Source organism: Bubalus bubalis, chromosome 14 (assembly GCF_019923935.1).
Source record: "Bubalus bubalis isolate 160015118507 breed Murrah chromosome 14, NDDB_SH_1, whole genome shotgun sequence".
Classification (NCBI taxonomy): Eukaryota; Metazoa; Chordata; class Mammalia; order Artiodactyla; family Bovidae; genus Bubalus; species Bubalus bubalis.
In genome coordinates this window covers 55,604,437-55,630,542 of record NC_059170.1, presented here as the reverse complement: position 1 = coordinate 55,630,542, position 26,106 = coordinate 55,604,437, and the positions used below count along the sequence as shown (strand labels likewise).

Below are 26,106 nucleotides of genomic sequence, written 5' to 3'. Positions count from 1 at the left end.
AATGTGTCCCTCAGTGGGACGAATTGAGAGAGTAACACTGACATGCACATTACCGCGTGTAAAGCTGATAGCTGGTGGGAAGCTGCTGTACAGCACGGGGAGCTCAGCTCAGTGCTGTGATGACCTAGAGAGGTAGAGAGGTGGGATCAGGGTGGGGTGGGAGAGAGGTCCAGGAGGGAGGGGATATATGCATACATATGGCTGACTTCACTGTATACCAGAAACTAACACAACATTGTAAAACAATTATCCTCCAATTAAAAATAAATTTTAAAAAGTATGTCCCTCAAAGAACATCTACAGACAGAGTAGAAAAAACATCCATGAGAAGCTTAGGGGCAAAGCCCTAAAAGGGGATGAAGGAACAATTTTCTTTGATGGCTTCATGCTTTATCCAAAAAAAACAAATGCAAGTATCCTCTGCTTTGAGCCCACCGAAATATGCAGATCCCTATCTCCATGGAACAACCCAGGGCCCCATGGTCCCAACTCAGAACCATTACAGAAGGCAAAGGGCTGTTGCATATGACTGTCCCCAGCTACGTGCTCTAGGAATACATTTATCGCATGATCAGACCGATTAAACTGAGAGAACACAGGATAAATGCCTTGGATGATGCCTAAATTATGAGCATTTTTGGGAATTGACGAGATCACTTTGTGAGGATTACAGCTGACTCCATGAAGACAGAAAGACCTGAGTTGGTGAAGAATATGTGGCCAGCAAGTCCGTGGGCGCTCTGAGGGAGAGAAGAGGGAAGAGCACTGGAGGCAGAGGAAAAACCAGGCAGGCCGTGGTGAGAAGCTGATTAGCTGGACTGAATGATCACTGAATGCGCAAAACAGAGAACACAGGGACCTTGATGTTTTCACTTTATCCTGAAAATGACAGGACATCAATGAAGAAAGCAATAGGATACCACTAGAACTATCCAACCAATTCAGAGAGTTTATCTACTTTTCTCTTCCCCAAATGTACTTATAACAAGGAAAAATTTGATTTTATAACAAATACAGCATGGCCTCCCAATCGAATGTTCCTTCATCAGACATGGACTGTAACTCCAGCCACATTAAGTGGGTAGGTCAGAAGCCACCACTTCAAATAATGTTAAGGAATAATCAAACCAAAGAGTTCAGATCCCAAATGTACAGGAGAGGTCTTACACATCAGTGAAGAAGATGACAACACATACCTACTAACAATGGGAAATGGGCACAAGACAGGAACATGCAATTCACAAGGGAAATAAATAGTTCAAATCTCTTAATGTCCCTAATGATTGATGTAACAAAAATTACATAATGTGAAATTCTTTGTCTGTTAATTTGGCAAAGACTATAGATTCATACGGAGAAGGCAATGGCACCCCACTCCAGTACTCTTGCCTGGAAAATCCCATTGGCAGAGGAGCCTGGTAGGCTGCAGTCCATGGGGTCACTAAGAGTAGGACACAAGTGAGCGACTTCATATTCACTTTTCACTTTCATGCATTGGAGAAGGAAATGGCAACCCACTCCAGGGTTCTTGCTTGGAGGATCCCAGGGACGGGGGAGCCTGGTGGGCTGCCGTCCATGGGGTAACACAGAGTCAGACACGACTGAAGTGATTTAACAATAGATTCATAGGGCGTCCCAGATGGTGTAATGGTAAAAAATCCACTTGCCAAGCAAGAGACTCGATTTTGATCCCTGGGTTGGGAAGATCCCCTGGAGAAGGAAATGGCAACCACTCTGGTATTCTTGCCTGGGAAATCCCATGGACAGAGGAGCCTAGAAGGCTACAGTCCATGGGGTTGCAAGAGCTGGACATGATTTAGTGACTAAAAATGACAAACAGATTCAAAAAGCCCATTTTTGATGAAGGTGTAGGGTTACAGTCCCTCTCATAGGCTGCAGGTATGGGTCCTTTTTGGGAAAATTCAGCAATTCCACTCATAGGCATTTATCCTACAGAAACATTTAGACAAGTATTTATGACATACTTAAAAGAACATACACGGTAGTATCATTTTCACTAGTGAGACATCGCAAACCACCCAGACATCAATCAGTGAGTATTAGATAAGTGAATTATGACATATCTATAGACTGAGATTACAGTGTATCTTTACATGTCTGAAAAGGATGAAGGGGACCTTTTTACAGTCATTTGGAAATAAGTGCAGGATTATCCTATAAACTCCATGAAGGCTGAGACCATGATTATTTCCTTCAATACTGGATAGTCAGAGCCTGCCTGGCTTAAACTAGGCACTCAACCTGTGTGGAACAGATGGAGATTTGGTTAAGCAAAAAAAAAAAAAAACATTACAAAACATTATACAGGATAATTCCATTTTCCTTTTTTTAATGGTTAGTTTATTTTCCATTCATTTTTGGCTGTGCTGGGTCTTAGTTATTGTGTGCAGGCTTTCTCTAGTTGCAGAGAGCGGGGGCCACTCTCTAGTTGCGGTGCTCAGGTTTCTCACTGCAGTGCCTTCTCTAGCTGTGGAGCATGGACTCTAGGGTGCACGGGCTTCAGTAGCTGCAGCTCATGGGCTCTACAGCGAGGGTTCAGTAGTTGTGGTATATGGGCTTAGTTGCTCCATAGAATGTGGAATCCTCCTGGACCAGGGATTATCGAACCTATGTCCCCTGAGTTGGCAGGTGGATTCTTATCCACTGTGCCACCAGGGAAAGCCCCATTCTCCTTTTTGTAACACACATGCCTGTATTTTTTACAAATACTCTATGGTTATTGCTGGAGAGGGTGACTGGGACAGGATTTTTTTAATTTTATATCTTATTCTCAACTTTATAAATGAAAACTGTAAAAAATGATTTTGAAATGAATATGTATGAATTTTTGTAAGAAAAAAATAATCTGGAAGAATTATGTACATTCTTTTCCCTGTTGGATTGTAAAGTTGGGTATAAGACAACTGGTGGAAACAGTTTTGGACTTAAAAAAATCTTCTTTGATGAAGCTGGGCAGGAGTGGGAAGTAGGTGGCCAAAAGGAAGTCAGGGAAGGAAGGGGCTGCCTAGGGTGCACTTTGAAATCCAGGGGTTCAGGCCTAAGATGATTTTCTCTTGAAGCTTACAAACCATGGTTGTTTTTTTTTTTTAATTAACATTTATTTTGGCTGCGTCTGGTCTCAGTTGCAGCTCGCTGGATCTTTGCTGCACCATGTAACGACTGCCCTTGTTCTGATGCACAGACTTTCTAGTTACAGAACACGGTTTCTCTAGTTTCAGTACGTGAGGTTAGTTGCCCCATAGCCTGTGGGATCTTAGTTCCCCAACCAGGGATCTAATTCGCGTCCCCTGCATTTCCAGGCAGATTCTTAACCATCAGATCACCAGGGAAGTCCCAAGCTATGTGCTTTTTAAAGGAATTTGGACGTGCTTAGGAGGAAAAGGGTTAGAGTCACTATTTATGGACCACCACTTGCTATGTAAGGGGCCCTCGGGCAAGCACACTGCCTACCCTTAATCCTGATCACAAACTAAGAGGTTCAGAGGTTGATGAATACATCTTCCCCAGGAGAAAACAGAGACTTTAAGTTTAGACATTTGAGACCCATCACGCTCCAAGGTCCATGAGCCTCACTGTTCTACCAGCATGGGCAGGGAACTAACCAGCTGGCCGGCAGGAAGGGCTCCATCCATGAAGCCCACTGCACTGCATCCAGGAAGCTGCAGAGACCTGCACTGGGCGCTGCATGAAGTCGTTAGCACCTTAACCACCCACTTATCTTAATACACACAGTGCAAACAATGAAATCTTTGAGCCACACTATCTCTATGGAGTCCAACTTAGTTGTGCGGTTTCAAACTAAGAAGGCAGCTTAGACATGTCCTTTAAATTCAAAACAGGGCTCATGTGAGTCCTGTTAGTCCTACAAACGATGAGAATTTATTTGTGCTCATGGTTCTCTGAGATATAAGGCAAAAGTCTTCAAAGGCTGACAACACACACAGGAAAAATATAACAAGACTGCAGACCAAGAGCTGCTTTCATTTTCCGAGAGAAGTATAAACAAAATCTTGCCCTCGTTTAATCAGAAATAAAATGTTCATAATTGACTGTCTGGAAAGAGACAATCTGTTTCCATATAACCTGAAATCTTGACCCTCTGCTCTGCTGCACAGAAAACTCTTAAAGAACGCTAGTACAGAACTGCACATTGCCCCTACTGACTTAAATATTAACTTACATATCATATAAGGTCAATTACGGAGAAGGCAATGGCACCCCACTCCAGTACTCTTGCCTGGAAAATCCCACGGAGGGAGGAGCCTGGTAGGCTGCAGTCCATGGGGTCGCTAAGAGTCAGAGGCGACTGAGCGACTTCACTTTCACTTTTCACTTTCATGCATTGGAGAAGGAAATGGCAACCCACTCCAGTGTTCTTGCCTGGAGAATCCCAGGGACGGGGGAGCCTGGTGGGCTGCTGTCTATGGGGTTGCACAGAGTCGGACACGACTGAAGCAACTTAGCAGCAGCAGCAACGTCAATTAAAGATGAACAAGAGAAGAGTAAGTACTAGCAGTACTGTTTCTTTGGTCATTTAAATTTTTAAAAATATTCCAACTTAAAGTACACATGCTGTTGTACAGTTTCATCTTCAGTATCCAGTTCAGTTCACTTGCTCAGTCATGTCCGACTCTTTGCGACCCCATGAACCGCAGCCCACCAGGCCTCCCTGTTTATCACCAACTCCCAGAGTTTACCCAAACTCATGTCCATTGAGTCGGTGATGCCATTTAACCATCTCATCCTCTGTCATCCCCTTTTCCTCCTGTCTTCAATCTTTCCCAACATCAGGGTCTTTTCAAATGAGTCAGCTCTTCGCATCAGGTGGCCAAAGTATTGGAGTTTCAGCTTCGGCATCAGTCCTTCCAATGAACACCCAGGACTGATTTCCTTTAGGATGGATCTCCTTGCAGTCCAAGGGACTCTCAAGAGTCTTCTCCAACATCTTCAGTATAAATAATGTTAATGAGGATGAGAAATATATGACGTTCACAGCATCTTTCTCTTCCACAAATCTCAAGAAACTGATAACTGTGGGGCCGAAGGCACCTGGAGACTGGCAGTGGCCGCCTTCCCTGAGCGAGGCCAGGGATGAGGTGACTGCGGCTGTAAGCAGCAGCTTCCAAACTTTCTGGACTGTGAATCACAGCAAGAAAATCTAAGTTTCACAAATTTATCCTTCCTGCATGCAAGACACTCTGATATTTTCTAATCTATTTCTCTTATTATTATTGTATTGATAGTTTGTGTGAGTGACAGTCTGCTAAACTAACTTCATGACCCACTTATATGGCCACTGCCTTAAATGCTATAGTTTTCTTGGACCCTGTCCCACGTGGGCCTCTCCCTCTCCACACACATCCTGGATTCACCCCACCCACCCCACCTCTCTTCTGGCTCCAGTGACCATCTGTCTGTGAGGACTTCGGCCCTGATTCCACTTCAGGGCTCCAGACCTATACATCTAAATGCCCACTGGACAGTTCCACTTGGACATTTCAAAAGCAACCTTAAAACTACGTCCAAGAATGTATTTTATGATGACTGTCACCAAGCCTTGATAAACAGCACCAGCTTGGCTATCCAAGCCAGAAAACTGGGCCTCATCTTCCATCTCTTCCCTCCCACAGCCACTTAAACACTGAGTCCTGCTTATTGTAACTTCTAGATTACTCAGGAGTCCTTCCACTCCTCTCTCATCATCACTTGATGGGGCGACGGCCAAAAGCCTGCAGCACTGCTCCACCCCACCACAGTCCATGCTGAAGCCAGGGTGATCTTTCGGAAATGCAGACCTTGTCAAGTGACCTGCCTCGGTGGGAGGTGATGCGCCCCGGCTCTCGCACTGGGGGCTTCTCCAGCCTTGGCTCTGGCCACGTCTCCCCCTGTTCTAGGCGGTGGCTCTTGTGTCTGATACACATTAGAATCACATGGATAGCTTTAAAAAAACCAGGCCTAACTTCAGGACAGTTGAATCCAAACCCCATCAGTGACTATACTGGATGGCCAGAGGGCTCCCCATTTCAGCTCTATGGAAGGTCTTCAGGGACTTTCCTGGCAGTCCAGTGGTTAACACTTCGTTCTTCCAGTGCAGAGGGCGGCAGGCTCAAACCCTGGTCAGGGAACTAAGATCCCACATGCCATTTTCATGGCCAAAAAAAAATGTTTTTTAATAAAAGAAAAAAAGAATTCCTCTAAGGAGGGTCTTTGGCTCCTGGGACAGGGTCTCACTTCCTTACTGTCTCACAGCCTCAGCCCTACCTTATACTTATTCTTTAGGTTCTTCTTTGCTTAAATGTCCTCTTCTCAAGGGTCACCTCCCTTCACCCTCCAGGTGAGGTCCCCTGGCTCTGTCTTTCATCACAATCTATGGGCTGTCAAATCTCCCAGCCTGGCACCAAGGGCTGCTCAATAAAGACCTACCAATGGGTATACAAATGGTTAATTCTAGAATCAGATACGCTAAAGCTATTGTTGAGGAAAGCTGGGAGGGGAAAAAAAACAACCCCCAAACACCACTGATGTACAAGGCATAAACTGACATCTGTAACAGAAGTTCTCCTCATTTCCGTGGGGTGCGTGGGTTTGGCCAGATGAGGCTACTTGGTGCCTGAAAGTGAAAGTCGCTCCGTCATGTCCGACTCTTTGCAACCCCATGGACTCTATGTCCATGGAATTCTCCAGGCCAGAATACTGGAGTGGGTAGCCTTTCCCTTCTCCAGGGAATCTTCCCAACCCAGGGATCGAACCCAGGTCTTCCGCATTGCAGGCAGATTCTTTACCAGCTGAGCCAGCAGGGAAGCCCAAGAATACTGGAGTGGGTAGCCTATCCCTTCTCCGGGGGATCTTCCCAACCCAGGAATGGGACCAGGGCCTCCTGCATTGCAGGCAGATTCTTTACCAACTGAGCTATCAGGGAAGCCCTACAGTTGACAGTGTCTTCCTACAAAAGCTTCTCAGGGGAACATGTCTCATTCTCTGCCTCTTCCCAGTTTACCCAGGACGACAGACAAGAAATCCGCACCCCCAGCCCCCACCAAAACAAACAAACAAGATAGGGGCTTCCCTGGGGGACCTTCCAATGCAGGAGGTGGTGGTGGGGTGGGGTGGGGGGGTGATGGTTCCATCCCTGGATGGGGAGCTAAGATCCTACATGCCTCACAGCCAAAAAACCAGAACATGAAACAAAAGCAATGTTGCAACAAAGTGAATAAAGACTTTAAAAATGGTCTACGTCAAAGATTTGAGTTGCCCAAAATGACCAAAGGAAATCAGAGGAAGATGGATTAGGTCTGGGTCCATGTCCCTGCCTCTCACAGGAGGAGTTAAACAGTTCACAGGGACACCTCAAGCTCCCACTCCCGCAGCAACGACGGCACCGCTATATTTCACACGGCGCTTATTAAGGTACCCATTAAAGTCTTGCTAGTAATTGAAAAAATTATATATGTGTGAGGAGAATGAGTTAATGTTCACAGAAGAACCTTTACTCGTGCACCTCCTGACTCTTTACTTTCAAGGTGTGCCTTAACCTTGCATTTTTGTGGGGTTCTTTACATCTTATATGTGGGCGTAAAGTCACATTTGAGATATAATTCCATTAGCCACACAAGCAACTTCAGAGGCTATTATGTTGCATCAACTTTTTCTGTAAAAAATAAATTGTTCAAGATATTATTCCTGGAACAGAATAAATTCTTGGAATTACCGAGTAACTTATGTGCCGCACCACTGTTCCAAGAACACATTACTTATTTTATCATGACAAAGTCAAGTTATTAATCTTCTGGCTTCCATTTCAACAATGAGAAATTCTGCGAGATGCACAGCAGACACCTGCATTCCATCTCAGTTCAACTTTATATCGTCCATAAACATCTCTGTTTTGGACACCTCATCCAAACAAATGCTCACGGAATACTCGATGTAGCATTCGATTTTATGAAACTATAAAAGCTCCTTGCTGTTAATTACAGAGACAAATGTCCCATCACACATTTGGTTACCAGATAGCATAATTAGTTTTCTCCATTAACCTTTCAGATGTAAAATTTGATTTCCAAGTTAAAAAAAAACCACACAAAACATTGTAAACCCTTAGAATTCAGAGAACACACTATATATTTGTACATGCTGGGGGAAAAAATTGCAATACTAAGAAAACAATTTTATGAATTCTTATTTACCAGGATACTGTCTGGAATCTTGAAAGAAAACCTGTCTAAACTTCTTCCTGGTTTTAAAATATATGCTCAGATATGCATGCAGTAAGCCGTCCATTGTGTGGAAAGGAGGTGCAGAAACCTGACCATGAACGGAATGTGCCCTTTGATCTCTCCCTTCTCAGAATGGTGATGCAGCTGAGTCGGTCCATCACAGCCTCTGTCTTTGTTGTTCCCCTTCACTCAGGGCATCTGAGAGAGAATGGTGAAGGAAGAGCATCCAGGCTTTTTCCCCACTCAAAGCTAAAGGACCTGGACTTCACTGATGGTCCAGTGGTTAAGAATTGGCCCACCAATGCAGGGGACACAGGTTCAATCCCTGTGTCTGGGAAGATTCCACATGCTCCAGGGCACCGAAGCCCATGAGCCGCAACTACTGAAGCCCATGCACGTGAGCACTGGGCTCCACAACAAGAGAAGTCACCGCAATGAGAAGACCACACACCGTAAGAAGAGTGTAGCCCCCGCTCGCCACAACTAGAGAAAACCCATGTACAGGAACCTAAGCCCAGCACAGCCAAAAACCATTTTTTAAAAAGCTAAAGAACCCCACAACCCTGGCATGCTAAGGACCACCCTGGCTCACGTGTGCTGGAAGCTGATCATCACAGTGACCGAGTGGGAAGCTCTCGACCTGCATGTGTATTTATGATGCCAACATTCAGAGGGTGTGATCCTAACCTCCTTCAATGTGTAAGGCAGTCCTGCCCAAGAAAACCTGATCGGCTTAACAAACCATCCCTCTCGGATCAGCTGATAACTGGAGGCAAAGTACATTTCAACATGTTTTAACATGGTACTCATTTATCCAAAATTAGCAACCCAGAGTCTACTTGTCGCCAGGTACTGTGCCCTAGGAACAGGAAGCTCAAAGTCTTGCCCTGCAGGAATTCAAGCTGAGACTCGAGGGTCAACAGAGATCTCACAGACAAGGCAGTTAAGTAGACGTGATGGCAGGCAGGGGCCAGCGCCACAGTACTGCAATATTTCAGGGATACCTTCACACAGTGGGGTCTAAGTCTGCAAGACCCTGGGGCAGGGGCAGGAACACACACAAGGGCATCCTAGTCTTGAGTTCAACTTTAAAAGGGGGCCAGCTATTGACTTAACAGGAAAGAAAAAAACGTGTAATGAAAAGTAACCGTGGACTTCCCTGGTAGTACAGTGGGTAAGAATCCACCTGCCAATGCACAGAACACAGGTTCGATTCCCTGTCCTGGAATATTCCACGTGCCTCAGAGCAGCTAAGCCTGTGCACAGCAACTACGGAGTCAGCACTCTAGTGCCTGTGAACCACAACTACTGAGCCCTCGTGCCTGGAGCTCCACAACAAGGGAAGCCCATGCACCAACCCAACAAAGAGTAGCCCAGCTCTCTGCAACTAGAGAAGGCATGCACACAGCAATGAAGACCCAGCACAATCAGAAATTTTAAAATAAATGGAATTAATTACTTTAAAAATGATTATTTTCAAAAAAAGAAAAGTAACTCTTCCGTTGGGTATTTTACTCCTGACATGTGAGGTCCATGTAACTCCTGAGATGGACACATAGATTTTCCCCTTGTGAAGCCAAGATGGGAGCTTGGAGGTAAAAGAGGTGAATGATAAAGCTTCAGAGTAGCTGATCTATTTTTAATTTGAAGTGGAGCTCCTCGCTCATTCACTGATCCTTGGATGTTTGTAATGTGCCCAGCATGGTGCTGGGAAGTGGGAACACAGGAAGAGAGAGAGAGAGAATTAAACTGGCAGTGCCTTCACTTTGGTAGAAATGGTGTGGAAGGAGATGGGAGGAGGGAATCAAAGAAGACTGCCTGGAAGAAGCAACATCAACTTGGAGTCTTCAGGGATAAGAGAGAGCCAAGCACAGAAGAGGGAGCATGGTGCAGGTGCAGGGTTGCAAGCAGAGGAGGTGGTCAGTGCAGGCAGTAAAGAGGGGAAGCGAGGCGGCTGCAGGAGTGGAAAGTGGTTTGGAGTGGCTGAAGCATAAGAAGTGGGAAGAGCAGTCTCAGGAATCAGCCTGAGGCAGGCAGGTGGCAGTTCCTGTGGGGTCTTAATCTGTCTTCTGAGTCCTGATCTTTGAGCCAGAGACAATAGGAGGTTCAGCTGGGGGCCGGGGAGAGTGCGATCCTCCAAGGGCCCTCCAGGAGCCCCTGCATCAATTACCATGGGTCCCTGCAAGCATCCTGCTACTGCGTAACCTTCCTTCGCAGGTAGCATTCTCTCCAATACTGTTAAGCATAACAGACGTGCTGCGTAAATGTCCTAGGTCTATTTTTAACTTTGATATGCGAAACACACTGTTCCCCAGTCTTTTTTCCCCTTATAAATGACCATATTCTTTTCTTCCAAAAGGAAAAAAATCCATATTCCCATGGGAACCAGGGAGGCTAAACTGTTAAGACACCTCCTTAGAGTCTGTCCCTTGTGAAGATTTGTTTTAGCGATGTGGTGATGATCGGTGGGGGGAAAGCCAACTCTTATAACCCCACCACAAGTTTCACTCACAGGGCGGTCGCTGAACCACCCCGAGCTTTTAGGAGAAACAAAAAGAGGTGTGTGTAGACGCACACATTGGGGGTGGGGACAGGGGATCCAAATGGGACAGTTTCAGGGTCTGTTGCCATCTGATGCATGGATTTTCTTAAATGCAGGTAGGAACACCTGCTGCAAGTGGAGCCCGAGAACCAGTTGGTTCTAAACATGGGCTTACGAACAGGGCAGGACCATCTTCAGCCCCTTTATAAAGTTCTGCCAAGATCGCGGTGAATTACAGAGCCCGCAAAACATGTTATTTTTCAATTTGGGTTTTCAACATGTCGTTGCTTTCGTATGTGAGTGCCTCTCCTTTTTTTGTCTTTACTAGATTTGAAAAATAAAAAATTAGGTTTCAAGTTGTCTCTCACCCATCAACATCAGAAACCCCCAATTTCTATGCTAGTTTAGTATACGACCAAAGCTTCTTTGGTTAAATGAGACATGTCTTTGGCTCACTGCTGCTGCGGCTGCTAAGTTGCTTCAGTCGTGTCCGACTCTATGCGACCCCATAGATGGCAGCCCACCAGGCTCCTCCGTCCATGGGATTTTCCAGGCAAGAGTACTGGAGTGGGTTCACTAACCATCTCTAAAATATCAGGATGGTGCTGTATTTTAAAGCACATTTCAGAGTCCTACACAACTGTATCAGTGTCCAGTATACTCAACGCATGGAGATAACATGGATTTGAGTACCCATCATGTGGGGTACTTATTGCATTCAAACAAATCACTGTGCTAAGTGATTTGTTTCTAAAGCAGCGGTCTCCAACCTTCTTGGCACCAGGGACCTTTTTGGTGGAAGATGACTTTTCCATGGACCGGGGAGGGGGCAGGGCATGGGCTTTGGGATGACTCAAGGGTATTAAGTTTACTGTGCACTTTCTTTGTAATCTAATGCCACCGCTGGTCCAACAAGAGGTGCCAGTGCACGGCCCAGAGGTTGGGGACCCCTGCTCTAAAGGATTCAAAAAAGAGTTCAGGTCCCACTTTCTCTGTGATCCTCCAATGTACAGGAGCAGAGGTGGGTTAAAAACAACCATAGTTCAACATGGGATGTGTTCAGGGTGACATGAAGCACAGAAAAGGCACATACAAAACAAGGAACTATTATAGGCAGTCTGCGGTAAATGCTACAGGAGAGCGGTATTCCTATTTAGTGCAGAGGTGCCCAGAAGAAAAGATAACCTCTAATTCGGAGAAAAGGGGGACACAAACAAATGCAGTGTTTTCTAGTTTGAAAATGTGTTTCACCCCAAAGGATGTGTTGTGTGCTGCAGGGGCACTGGATGAGAGATTAGGATCTCCATCAGCATTTCATTAGAGAAGAGAAAACCCGCACGAGTCTGTCCAAGGTGTGCTGAACTGTTAACCTGAGATTCAAACCAAGGCTTCACTGACCACAGTAGACATTAAACAAACCTGAGTCTCTTTCTTCCCAAATGGGTCCCGGGCTTCCCCTCTACCAAGCTTTTGGCCACGCCGTTCCTTCTACCTCCGGTGGGGTCCCCTTTCTCACCTGAAATCCTACTTTGCTAGGGGTGGGGGGGTAGTGGGGCCCAGGGAGGTGAGTTACATCGAAGTTGAAGATGGAGATGGAGATTAGGGGCAGACTGGATACACTGGAGATACTGGATAAACACTAAGTTAAGGGGTTTCAACTTGACCCTAGAATCCATGAGAAGACAGTTAAGTGTCTGAGCATGGGGTAAGATGATGAATTACATGTTAAGATCAGCTTTTGTGAGAGGAAGGCGGGGATGGGGAGGCAGCTCAGGAAAAAGGGGACAGAATGAGATGTCAAAGGATCCGATTTTAAAGCCTGGTCAGCTACTAATTCCTGTGTGACTTTGGGCAAGTCGCTGTCATCTCTGAGGTCAGCTTCCCATTTGTATTCATCTAAGGGATGTTAACACCTACCTTCTGGAGGGGTTGTAGTATTAACTCAGTGATTAGTGGAAGTATGAGACAGCCTAGCAGGAAAAGCTCTCAAACTTCAGGCAATAAAGTGAGTCCTCTCCAAGGACGACTAAGCCTGCGCCCACAGCCACATAAGCGCAGGTACTTATGAGCACTTATGTTCAAAGAAGCCACCAGTCCTTAAGGCTCCTCAAGAGGCTCTCAGATTGGACTTTGTCTGCTCTTGTTTTTGAAACCATTTCTGGACCCACAGTAGAACCAGACATGGCATCAGTGCTATAGGAATTCTCCAAAACCATCTGGACCAGAGGCTTTTCCACGGTGCTGAGGGCACCCTGACCGCTCTGCAGAGGCCAGCAGAGGAGGTGGGACATGGGACAGGTGCTCAGGGTCTCCTCCACCTGCTCCTGGCTGCTCTGCTCCCCTCCGAACTTTGTACCCATGGGAGTTCATTTCAACAAGCTTCCCACGTGGGTAAGAGAGTTTTGGAGACAACAGACCCTGGTCTGGATCCTGGTTCTGTCACTGAGTTACTCCATGAAAACCTCAAATTTCTCAAAGTGGGAATAATAATACTTTTGGGGGACAATTAATGGGATAACATGAAAAGTTCTCCACATGGGGACTTCCATGGTGGTCCATTGGTTAGGACTCAGGACTTTCACTGCTGTGGCCCTGGGTTCAATTCCTGGTTGGGGAACTAAGATCCCACAAGCCTCAAGGTGTGACTCCCTCCCCCCTACCCCCCCCAAAAAAAACCTCCCAAAGCAAAGTTCTTAGCATGGTACCTGGCACCCAGACAACTTGATGAATGACACTACTCTGGTTGGCTGGATTCCTAACTTCAGGAGACTCTTCGAGATTCCGGGAACCCTGAAAGGGCTGGCTGTCATCAAGAAAGTCATTGAAAGATTCAAAACATCAGAGATCTCGACTCTGCTTGCTCAGCTCGGCTACTGCACCTTGAGGTTCGTCTTCTGAAAGCTGTTTCACAGACTCAACATTAAAGAGAACAGCCAGCACAGCACATAACCGGATCTGACTAAACAAATGAATGGGACCAGACACCTGAAAAGACATGTTTCACATCTACTATAATACTAAACCTAGGACAAAATCTAGATATAAAAAGATTTTCCAAAATGTTTGCTACTGTTATGGATAATAAATTCATTCTTGCATTAAAATACTTCCTAAAAGTGCCCTTATGCTGGCTGAGGTCTCTCCAATGATCCCTGGATTTGCCCGGCTCAACCAGGCAGAGGCAAAGACCTTGGGACAGGAGTCCTGGGTTTAGTCCAGGATCTGCTACTTATGAGCAAGTCACTTAACTCTGAGCTTCAGTTTCTTCCTCTGGGCAATGGGAATGATGACATCCACCTAGGCTACACACAGGTCCGTTGTAAAAGTCATGAGATGGAACTTCCCTGGTGGTTCAGTGGTTAAGAATTCACCTGCCAATGCAGGGGACATGGGTTTGATCCCTGGTCCAAGAAGATCCCACATGCCATGGGGCAACTGAGCCCACAAGCCACAACTACTGAGCCAGGACTGTAGAGCCTATGCTCTGTATCAAGAGAAGCACCACAGTGAGAACCCCATGCACCACAACTACAGAGTAATCCCCGCCTGCCAAAACTAGAGAAAGCCCACACCCACGGCAGCCCCCCCCCCAAAAAAAAATCAGGGGATGTGGACCTCCCTGGTGGTCCAGTGATTAACACTCTGTGCTCCCAATGCAGGGGGGCTGGGTTTGATCCCCAGTCAGGGACTAAGATCCCACATGCTGAAACTAAGAGTTTGCATCCCGCATGTTGCAACAAAGATCGAAGACCTCAGGTGCCACAACTAAGACCTAGTGCAGCCAAAAAAAAAAAATCATGACAGCTGGGCCAGTACTGTCCAAACTACAGAGCACAACCCTCACTTAAAGTCTGATTATAGTGATCCTCAGCTCTCTTCTGAGGCTCCCATCACCTCTCCCACTTGGAATCTTCTCCAGCTCCCCTGCCTATTCAAACCCTCCCCAAGGTCACAGAGTCGCCTTCAGCACTCTCCAACCCACCCACAATGTGATCCTTTCCTTCTAGCTCAGCTTTTGCCCTAAAGGCTCATGTCTGTCATTTAACACACACACACATGCTGTGCTGCGGGGTGTTCCCAGCTCACACAGACTGGTGAGGTCCCAGTGATGGCACCTGCCCCTTGGGAGACCTGTAGCAGCCTCCCTGACACCTCTAGTGAAAGTCGCTCAGTCGTGTCTGACTCTTTGCGACCCCATGGACTATAGAGTCCATGGAATTCTCCAGGCCACAATACTGGAGTGCGTGGACTTTTCCTTCTCCAGGGGATCTTCCCAACCTAGGGATTGAACCCAAGTCTCCCGCATTGCAGGCAGATTCTTTACCAGCTGAGCCACAAAGGAAGCCCAACACCTCTAGTCTTGTCTATAAGCTTGGATACTGAGGACTCTTAGAGATTTGCTCTGAGCGGTAAATGAGATCCTTCTTGTCAAGGACTTGACTCAATGCTGGGCACACAGGAAGTGCTCAGACTCCTGCAGTTGTTCAGATGACTGAATTTTGCTCCTTCACTGTGTCCTGAATTTGTTCAACTGGATTTTTTATATTTTTGGCTGCACCGGTTGTTAGTTGCAGCATACGCGATCTTCACTGAGGCATGTGGGATGTAGTTCTCTGACCAGGGATCAAACCCGGGCCTCCTGCATTGGAAGCACAGAGTCTTAACCACTGGACCACCAGGGGAAGTCCCTGTCCAGCTGGATTTTAATCATTGAGAGCAGGATCCCTGTCCTATCCACTTCTTTGGTTGCCCCCAGTCCCACTCCCATTTCAAAAAAGTGCTGACTGTGTCATATATTCTCAAAAAAAAGAGAGAAATCTGTTACATTGATCAAAAGGAATTAAATTGTTTTTCTCCAAAATAGTACTCAAATCTTCATAACAGCCCATCACGGCCAGCCAGACAAAGCGCATGTCCACAGGGTAATCTCTCCTGACCCTGTCAGCAAGTTAAACATGTGGGAGGGACACGCAAAAAGCTCGCAATCAAGTTGTTCACACCACTGAGCAATCCTACCCTGCTGAATATGCTGCCTTAGTCAACAGCCTAAAAATATCCCAGGGAAACTGATTTGAGGTGGGAACCTCTGCCAAATTCTGGAGCGCTCTCTTTCCCTGAGACATGAACTGTAATCTTACAGGTGCAGAGAGTATCAGATATGACACATATGGACATTTGAACACAGAAAATCCCATGCAGCATGCCAAAGGCCCTGTTTGAGGAATGTGTTACAGGTCAAACAGTTCTGCTGTTTTGCTAACAATCTCCCTCGGGTGTCACAACCTCATGCAGAATTCTACACCACGATGAGTAGTATCACAGGTGGATTCAAGCCATTTACAAAGCAAACGTGACTGACATTTGCAAAAAAGAACCATAACCTAAAAAAGTCCACTTTATAACACCATCAACAACAGAACTGTGTTTCATACGTTATCAGTAACTATTCTCAATTACTCTAGAAATCAGGTTTGCATAATCGTTTGCTCTTTCAGTTTTGTTTTTTTCCAAATTGACCTGAAGATCACAAAATAGAAATGTTCTATGGAAGCCATATCCCACTTTCCCCAGAATGAGCAAAAGCCTGAGAATAACCCAGGCACTTTCACAATGTTCCATCTTTTGTCTCTTGATGTCTAAGGCCTCTGTGACCAACAGCGACTCAGAAACTTATCGCAAGCCTGGCCTTGCACTGATGTTCTCTTATCTTCCTGGGCTCGAGCTAGGAAAGATGAAGCCAAGAGGCCTCCCCCTTGGAGAGTTTACCTCTTACCAAGTCCCAAGCATTGGCACCTGCTTGCTCTACATCCTTCACTCTCTCGTACCCGGAGTCCACCCACTGTATTGCATCCTCACCCTTCTCCAAGTACCCAGCAGACAGGGGGAACAGCCTGCTGTGTTGGAGATGAACTAAACCAAGGATATGATGTTCCTTTTTTATGATAAATGTACCTCTTTCTACTAATTGGCAAGTTCTTCTTTCAAATGGTTAGACTGAGTGGTGCTTTGATATAGAATTCCGACTGATCGAGTTAAGGGAACTGAAAATACAGGATTCTGAATAAGTGGAAGGAACTGAACAGAGTACAGTCCAGGAATATTCTCCTCCTGGGTCTCAGCACCTCTCTTGACTATGAACCTTTTGGGTTCTAGACCCTCAGAACAGAAAACAGGTGCTGAGAGCAGTGCTGGCCCCAGCCACAGTCTCTGCCTGGATGCAAAGATCCACACACCTTCAGTGCTTGCTGGTGGAAGAAATGTCATTATTCCCCTCCTGTTTGACCTCTGTTCCAGTGGTCCCCCACCTTTTTGGCACCAGGGACTGGTTTCATGGAAGACAATTTTTCCATGGACTGGGGCGGGGAGATGGTTTCAGGATGATTCAAACACATTCCATTTGTTGGGTACTTTATTTCTATTATTATTACATCAGCTCTACCTCAAATCATCAGGCATTTCAGATCCCAGAAGTTGGGGACCCCTGCTCTATTTAGTACCCATTTGACTTCTCAGTCCTTTGCCACCCGCCCTTTCTCTTCCTTCAAGCAAGATCAAGAGAACCCTCAACTGCCTGGCTTCCTTGTTGTTTAAACTGGCAGTATCCTTAATCTGAGCACCCATCTTGCTTCCAAAAGACCTACTATGTGTAAAATAGATAGCTAGTGGGAAGCTACTGTACAGCACCGGGAGCTCAGATCACTGCTCTGTGATGACCTAGATGGAGGAGGAGGTCCAAGAGGGAGGGAATATATGTATACATTATAGCTGATTTACGTAGTTGCACTTCCCTGGTGGCTCAGATAGTAAAGAATCTGCCTGCTATGCAAGAGACCCAGGTTCGATCCCTGTGTTGGGAAGATCCCCTGGAGTAGGGAATGGCAACCCACTCCAGTATTCTTGCCTGGAGAATCCCGTGGCCAGAGGAGCCTGGCGAGCTACAGCCCCTGGGGTCACAAAGAGTCAGATACAACTGAGCTAACACTCACTTTTTCACTTTTCACAGCAGAAATTAATAAAATACTATAAAGCAATTATCTTCCAATTAAAAAAAAATTTTTTTTTAAATGACCTATCAACTCTCCCCAGAGACATGGCCATTTCTGGCCCTTGCTTTCAATGGCTCTTGCCAGGACTATCTCCCACTTCTGCTTCCTCATGGGGCACCCAGCTCTCACACTGCCACCCAGGCTCTAGGAGGTGTTGGGGAAGGGTACAGTGGAGGCCCAGGGCCATGATTTGTCCTCCACTCCGACCTCACAGGTACTTCATCCTTAGTGGCAAAATCCTAATTTGTTTCATTTTTGGTTCCTCTGTCCATGGGAATTTTCAGGCAAAAATACTGGAGTGGGTTGCCATTTCTTTCTCCAGGGGATCTTCCCGACCCAGGGATCAAACCTGTGCCTCTTGTGTCTCCTGCATTGAAGATGGATTCTTTACCCGCTGAGCTATTGGGGAAGCCTTTTTGGCTTATGGTCCACAAGTAACAAACTGCATGGATGGGCAAGGCCCCTTGGGTACAGTTTCTGTACTAAAAACCACACGTGGACAGAGCGGCATCATTTTAGGGAACCTACTCATCCATCACGAAGTTACTCTTGTCGGATGGCCTCAAGGTGCTGCTTTGCTCCACTTGGCCCTGGGGTGGGTCAGGAAGGAGGGTGGTGAGAGCAGAGACTGGCCTCCCCTCTCTGACATGGTGTGAAGTGAGCATAGAGCTGGGTGGACGAAGGAGAAGTGGCTCCGTGATCACCAGTCCTACCTAGAGGTGGTTCAACGGACCATCACACTTTCCTTTTCCTTCTGCTTTTTGGCTGGAGAGTTAATTTAATTTTGTCATGGCAGGATTAGCAACCAGGCCACAGTGGTGAAGGGACATTATCATCAGACAGCATATTAATCCTCTACCCCACCCAAGGAGGAAGCAAAAACCAAACAAATAGCAGCTTTCTGGAAATTGAATTTCTGTTATCCAGATGTCAAAGATGTAATACCCCAATTACACAAACTATTGCCAATGAAGCATGCCAGCGAATATGCGATGTAAATGGGGTGAACACAGAGCCACAAAACTGCACGGTCAGCTTCTGGCTCCGGGATTGAGTGATAATTAGCACTGTGTGTAGACACTAATAAACATTTATGTCTGAAATTACAACTTTTAGCCATGTTAATAAGGGATCTATTGGCAATCTGTAAAATAAAAGGTCTTGAAAAGAATGTCATACATTAAGCGGTGGCAGACATTTCCCATTCTGGCACAATCTTTTCTTTTCCCCCCTTCCCCCTAATTGCAAATGGCCACACTGTTTTGCTGAGAAATTAATTGACATAAGAACCTACCTAAAAAAATGGGTTGTGTCTCTTTGGCCTCCCCATTAACATCGCTGCTGAAGTCTGAGATCTTATAGACCTCATGGTGATAATCTGGGGTGAGAAAACAGCCAAAAATTAGAATTCTAATGACCTGCAAGATATGAATAAGCAAGAAAGGCGAGAATCTCATTATATACATTATGTGTAAGCTACACTTCATAATTTTTTGAGATCTCAGTTCATCACAGAATTTGCAGTCACTGGTAATCCCTACCACTCTGCTTACTCTGGAGAAGTACACAAACTTGAAATTATTATTTTGACTTTAGAAAACAGCTCTGCTTGATCATACAGTTTTCACAGGAAATTTGGTCCAAATGCCAATTACATACCAGGCTTCTTTTCTTCCAAATGACAAGTATTTTTATAAGGAAAAGAAAAAACCTTGCTCAATCATAGGCCAGGAGAAGATTCCAAATTTATCTCCACAACCCATTTGCATGAGTAGATGATAGCACGCTTCAGAGTTACCTGGTACTCTTAGTTTATCCAGAGAAATCCTAGCCTTTGAGCAGCTTGCAGGCAAGCACACATGAAAAATACTGATTTGTTATTTCAAATATAGTATAATTTGGAATAAGTAAGCGAGTCTTGCATTCGGCTACCACACTTCAACATACAATCGTTTAAGTTCTAAAAATGCACCTGCAGAGCAGAGAGAAAAATCAGACCCGTAATTTTTTTTTTTTTAAAAAAAGGAAAAAGACAGACTTGCTATGTCAGTCAGACTTTAAAATACAGTATTTTACAAGCTTCTCTAAAGAGGCTACTGCACTTTGGCAACTGTTTCCAAAAAGTAGGATTGCTTAAGTAAGAAACTAGACAATCCTTCTTAACAGTGATTCCCTTTTGGGGGCCTTAGCCCTCCCAGAACAAGGTCTACAAAACTTATCTAACTTTTAACATAAAGTAGTAAGTTCCATGAGTTTGAGCAAACACCGGGAGATAGGGAAGGACAGGGAAGTCTGGCATGCTGCAGTCCATGGGGTCGCAGAGTTGGACGCAACTGAGCAACTGAACAACAAAGTAAGTGCCCTGAGGTCATAAATAAGAAAGCCACCTAGATTCCAAAATGAATCAGACAGACCAACAGGCCAGTCATAAATGGAGGTGCTTTTAAAGTACAAATGACTGAAAAAATCAACCCTGCTGGGGAAAAAAAATACTGTACAGGGTAAAAAGCAAAGCCAAATATTTTGAATATGTACAACTACGCCAGGCTTTTTTCATCAAACAGTACCCAAACTAAATCAGAGTTAACAGATAGGAGTAGATCTTCAAAATGTCTATAATAAAAATCAGTTTCAGACTAACCAAAAGCAGGCTTTATTGAATCTACACCATAGTTAGCTTAGCTGGAAACTGCAATCGCCCTCTAATTTTCATCAGCTTACATGTGACTTCTCCAGGTTGTTAAAACAATCGCCTTGCTCTCTAGTCTGATGCCAATGCTAGATACTACAACAGAGGAACAAAGTGGACAGGTTCTCTGCTTTGGTTTTGACTTCAAGCTGATTTAAAGACGACACTTAAACAGGATTATTCTAAACTCAATATTGGGACTTGTGACATGACGGGGAGAAAAAGTCACCTGCCTCTAATTTAAGGTGACACAATGCATTTTGATAGACATAATTTTTTGTCTGCCCTTACATTCTTATCGTTTTTTGAAAAGTCAAATCAGGAAAAATAAAGACTCTTTAACAAGTCACGGAACACAGGCAAGACTATTCAACTTTCCTCTCCCCTGATAAAATAAATCCAAGCCCAGAGACCGCGGTTGTACACCTGTTAAATCGTCAGGGACCGGCTGGATTTTTGGGGGGTTTTTTTGTTGTTTTTTGTTTTTTTCTTTTTAATGATATTTATCTGACTGTTACGTGATCTATTCGAAAACATCTTTCCTGCCCAAATAACATATTCGGGAAAGATGCTGCATGTCAACAATTCTTCTCTGGGCTTGGACACCTAATGAGCTTCTTTCTCGGTCTTACAACAGCCACCACCACCTTTTCTCCTTCTTTTTGCACGAGGGGAAGAAAAAGGCAAACCAACCCCAAACCACCACGACCATTGGTCCGGGTGGGTGTCCGCACGGCCTGATGGAGACGCGTCCTCCCCCACACGGCCGCCAAACCACAGGAGAGGAATACCAAAGAAGGCTCCCCGCTCTCCAAGTGTCATTGTTTGCTAATTTCCTGATGTGCCCTCCGACTTGTTTACGCGGAATCACATCCTGCCTCCCCCCTCACCCCCAGCCGCACAACTTTCCTCGCCGCCCGGCGTGTGTGCGGCCGAAGCCCGACTCGGGGAGGGGACCCGGGGCGTGGGGAAGGGGGTACCAGGAGCCCCGACCCTCGGAGTTGGCCGCACCGGGGGCTGGGGGCTGTTTACGCGGCGGCCAAGTCCTTCCTCGGCCGCCCGCACGCCCCCCGCCCGGCCCGGCCCGGCCCCGCTTACCTCGGTTCACCAGTTTGAAGCTCTGGGATTTCCTGCTCCGCTTCCTCTCCGAGAACTCCATGGTGCGGCGGGCGGGCAGGGCAGGGGCTGCGGCCGGGCGGAGGGACAGAGGGAGCGGCGGCTGAGGCGGCGGCGGCGGCGCTGGGTCTTGTCACCCGGCAGCGGGAGCGCGGGGACCAAGGTCCGTCTCTTGGATCCGCAGGGGGGAGGCACAAGCAAGGGAAAAACCACTCGAGCCCGCCCGGGGGCTGCGGCCGGCGGGGCCGGGCGGGAGGCGCTCTCCCGGGCGAAGTTGCCCCCTCCTGGCCGCCGCTCAGCTCGCCCCCCGACCCCGGCTCATCCCCGGCTGCCGGGCTAGACGCCGCCGGAGCCGAACTTTCCGTTGGGGAGCGAGTTGGGGGCGGGGAGGGCGGGCCGGGGCTGCCGGCGCCCTGGGCGCTCGCCGCGGGCCGGCCTGGGTACAGCTCCGGACGCGGCGGCGGCGGCGAGCGCGGCCCCGGGGACGCGGCGGGAGGGCCGAGGGCGGCGGCGGCGGCGGCAGGGTGCGAGCCGGGTCGGGGCGCTGACCGCCCCCGCGGGAGGAGGGGCGCCGGGAGGAGGCGGCGCCGCCGGGACCCCGGGGCCACCTGCTGGCGGAGCGCGGCCGCCGCCATCCCCCGGGGCCCGGGCAGCCGCCACCCACCGGCCTGGCCGCGCAGCGCCCGGAGGAGGAGCCAGAGGCCGCGGCGCAGCGCCCTCGGCCGGGCCGGCCCACCCGCCCCCGGGGACCGCCGTCCCTGCCAGGCGCTGGGATCCCGACGCCGGTGTCTCGGGGGCCGGCGAGTCAGGGTGCGGCTGCCTAGGGGGGGCCTGGCTCCCGGCTCCGAGCTCGCCTGTATCTTCCCGGGGCCGATCTTGTTCTCAACGGCTCTGGGTGTCGGCGACCCTTCTGGCCAGCCCACTCCTCTCGCCGTAAGATTCAGGGTGTCGGAGGGCCAGACACTGGTTTCAGGCAAGTTTTAGGGGAAAAAAAAATCAACCAAAACCCAAAAACTTACCCATCTGAGCTCTGCAAGGAAAAGAGATTTTAGAATTTTCTGATCAGCCGAGTATGGAAAAGAGTGAGCTTTAGTTCTTTACTCCAATGCGAGGAGGGATGTAGGAAGATTGGGAGTTAAGTTCAAGGAGAGAACTTCGAATGTGGGGCTTGGAGAGGGTGGATGGGGTGAGCAATGCGACGTCAGTGGGTGCCCCACCTCTCTTCTGACTCTTAGGGAAGACATAGCCAAGGCAGGTGCAGAGTTCTCTGCCATTGGGTGTACTAAAGCCAGAATAATCGGCAGGAATGGAAAGCTTGTGTTAGTTTTATATTGTATTCTTTTCTAGGGAGTTAAGAGTACACTCCATTGCTTTTTCACAACAACTTTATTGTGGGGATGGAAGAGAATTCTATACTAGCGGGGACTGGCAGGTCAGAAATGTGATCTGATAAGCTGAAAAGTACCGCCACCAAACTGGGCATCTCTAGACGCAAATACAAAGAGAGTAAAGAGATGGACGTCGGAACCAGCACTGTGACAAGTTCAAGTGACCTCAAAAGAGTGGAGAGGAAAGAAGGGGGGAGGGTATGTTGATAAATGCGGTAACACTGCCAGTCTCACTCAAATGAGGAGGCTCAGGACTCACTCTTTTTCTTTTTTATAATTTTATGTATTATTTATTTTTGGCAGTACTGGGTCTTCCTTGCTGGGCAGGTTTTTCTCTAGTTTTGGTGCTCAGGCTTCTCTTTGCAATGGCTTCTCTTGTTCTGGAGCACCGGCTCTAGGGCTCAAGGACTCCTTAGTTTCAGTTCCCAGGCTTTAGAGCACAGGCTCAGTAGTTGTGAAACTTAGTTGCTCCGCAGCATGTGGGATCCTCCGGTATTAGGGATCGAACCCGTGTCTCCTGTATTAGCAGGCAGATTCTTTACCATGGAGATAACCAAGGAAGCCCCAGGAAAGAGAAAAAGATAAGCTGGAGGCAACCTGCATAAGCATATACACACCAGGAAATCAAGGAACCAGGTAACTCGTCAAATAGCAGAAGCAGAGCCTGGTATACCTTCTGAGGTCTTACGTTAGGCGGTACCTATGTGATAAGTGGGGAGGCTTGTTTCAAAGTGAGAAAAAGGACCGTTCAGGGGACTTCCCTGGTGGTCGGGTGGTTAGGACTCTGCACTTAATGCAGGGGGCTCAGGTTCCATCCCTGGTCAAGGAACTATGATCCTGCATACCAGTGCAGCGGGGGCCAAAAAAACAAGAGGAGTGTTCGTTCTGTTTGATAAAATGAACCCTTAAATAAGAGGTTTTAAATTTTTTTCTCACTGTCTCCTTGGAGATTATATTCAGAGTTCAGGGTCTTTTCCTAGAAAATATGTGTAGGACAAACAAAATTGTATACATTTTTCGGAGTTCTAAAAGGTAGCAGAAAGGATTAAAGTGATAACAAGGGTTGGTCAACTACTCTATTTGGTTTTCTACTGGGTTTTTTTGCCTCTCTTTCTTTAAAATACCTGAAGGTGTTTTGAAGATTTCTAAAGAAACAGAGCACCTGATTCTGTCCCTTGGGCAGGGACCCCTTCTTTCTTTTTTTTTTAGTGCCTTTAAAATGTTATTCCAGAAGCCACAGGCTGAGGACTGTACTGATTGAAGAACGTTTAGGATTGTTCATGCCTTGGAGCATAAAATGAGACTTTATTGTGCTTGCTATGATAAAATCATTGAAGGTACCATACCAAGAAGCAGATCCCTAGGGGGATATTAACAACTTAGCATTTTCAGTTCAAGTGGGAATATGAATTCCGTTTGCTGAAAAAAATATTTTTTATACAGTTAAGAAAAGATATTTCATTGTGATAATGTTTTAAAATAATGATTGTTCTTCTTGACCCTTTTTCCTGGCTCAACAGAAATGGTCTGTGAGCAAGTTGGTCTACAGAGGCCATAGATCAGGCCTGTCCTATTAACAGGTAGAGAAAATCAACAAATATTTGTTTATTCTCCACATTGTGTGAATCACCATGCCTTTATATAACAAAAAAGGTAATATATTCAAAATTACCATTAATAAAAGATCTAAATAAGAGGGCTTCCCTGGTGGCTCAGTGGTAAAGAATCCGCCTGCCAATGCAGGAGATGCTGGTTCAATCCCTGGGCCAGGAAGATCCCCTAGAGAAGGAAATGGCAACATACTCCAGTATTCTTGTCTGAAAAATCCCATGAACAGAGGAGCCTGACGGGATACAGCCCATGGGGTCCCAAAGAGTCGGACACGACTTAAGCGACTAAACTAGAACAAAAGATTAATAATGATGTTTAATTAGAGATTGCTTTAAGTGGTAGATATTAGTTGCTTGAGCTGCCATACAAAATGCAATAGATGAAGTGGTTTCAACAATTGAAATTGACTTTCTCATGGTTCTGAAGACTAGAAGCCCTGGATTCAGGTCTGGTAGAATCAGTTCCTGGTGAGGGCTCTCTTGTTGGCTTGTAGACAGCTGCCTTCTCACAGTGGTGGAAAGAGAGTTCTGATCTCTTCTTATAATCCCATCATCACTGCCCCACTCTCTTGGCCTCATCCAAAACCTGATTACCTCCCAAAGGCCCTACTTCTCAGTACCGTCACGTTTTGGGGTTATAACTTCAACATAGGAGTTTGGGGGCAGGGAACACAATTCCGTTTGTAGCAGTATTTTGTTTGGTATTTGGTTTGGTTTGGTTTTTTTGGCTGCCACGCAGCATGCGGGATCTTAGTTCACTGACCAGGGAACTTGTGCGCCCTGCAGTGGAAGCGCAGAGTAGTAACAGCTGCACTACAGCAGTATGTTGGTTTTGAGTTTTTATGTAGGGCTGTTCTGCATAATCCTGCAGGAGATGTATTAAGGTCATTTCTCTGTCTCAATAGTTCAGGTTTCCCCAAAGATTTTAGAACCACAGGTTCACGTATTATTAAAGCTCTGGCAAAACTGGTCAAATATTTTATCATATGGCCATTCTAAAATTCAGTTGATTATAGATAAAGATTAGGTTTTAATCTCTGATAAAGGCAGGTAATTTGGCCAGAGAATATTTAAGCAACCTTAACCCTGATTTTTAAAAATCCTTTTCTGAAAACTCTGTCCTGAGAAGAACAGCATTAAGAAGATCTCCATCTTTATTTAGAGCCCTGCTGTCCAATAGAAATATAATGCAAGCCATAAACGGAATTTCAAGTTTTCTATTAGCTACATTTTTAAGAAGTAAAAATAAACAAGTTAAATTTATTTGAATAATACATCTTATTTAACCCAGTATATTAAAAGTATTATCATTTTGATATACAATCAATATAAAAAATACTTAGTGATACAATTTACATTTCTTTTTCTTTGTACACTGTTTTGAAAATGGTGTGTATTTTACACTTAGAGGACAAACCAATTCAGATTAGCCAAGTTCACATGTTTAATAGCCACATGTGGCTAGTGCTACCACATTA

General features: G+C 46.3%; 1 protein-coding gene across 7 annotated transcripts in view; it reads right to left on the bottom strand.

Annotated features, from left to right (window-relative positions):
* Positions 1 to 22,018, bottom strand: part of BEND7 (BEN domain containing 7) — an 88,049-nt gene extending 66,031 nt beyond the window's left edge. For 2 of the 7 annotated variants that reach the window (XM_025264376.3, XM_044928133.2), the window contains exons 1-2: positions 21,613 to 22,013; positions 19,120 to 19,203 (exon numbers count right to left, since the gene is read on the bottom strand). In XM_025264376.3, the coding sequence (XP_025120161.2) occupies positions 19,120 to 19,203; positions 21,613 to 21,673 (145 nt within the window). In that variant the 5' untranslated portion in view covers positions 21,674 to 22,013. Of the gene's footprint in view, positions 1 to 19,119; positions 19,204 to 21,612 lie in introns of all 7 variants that reach the window. The other 5 variants (XM_025264373.3, XM_025264372.3, XM_025264377.3 and 2 more) reach the window with 5 other exon arrangements.
* Between the last annotated feature and the right edge of the window lie 4,088 nt (positions 22,019 to 26,106).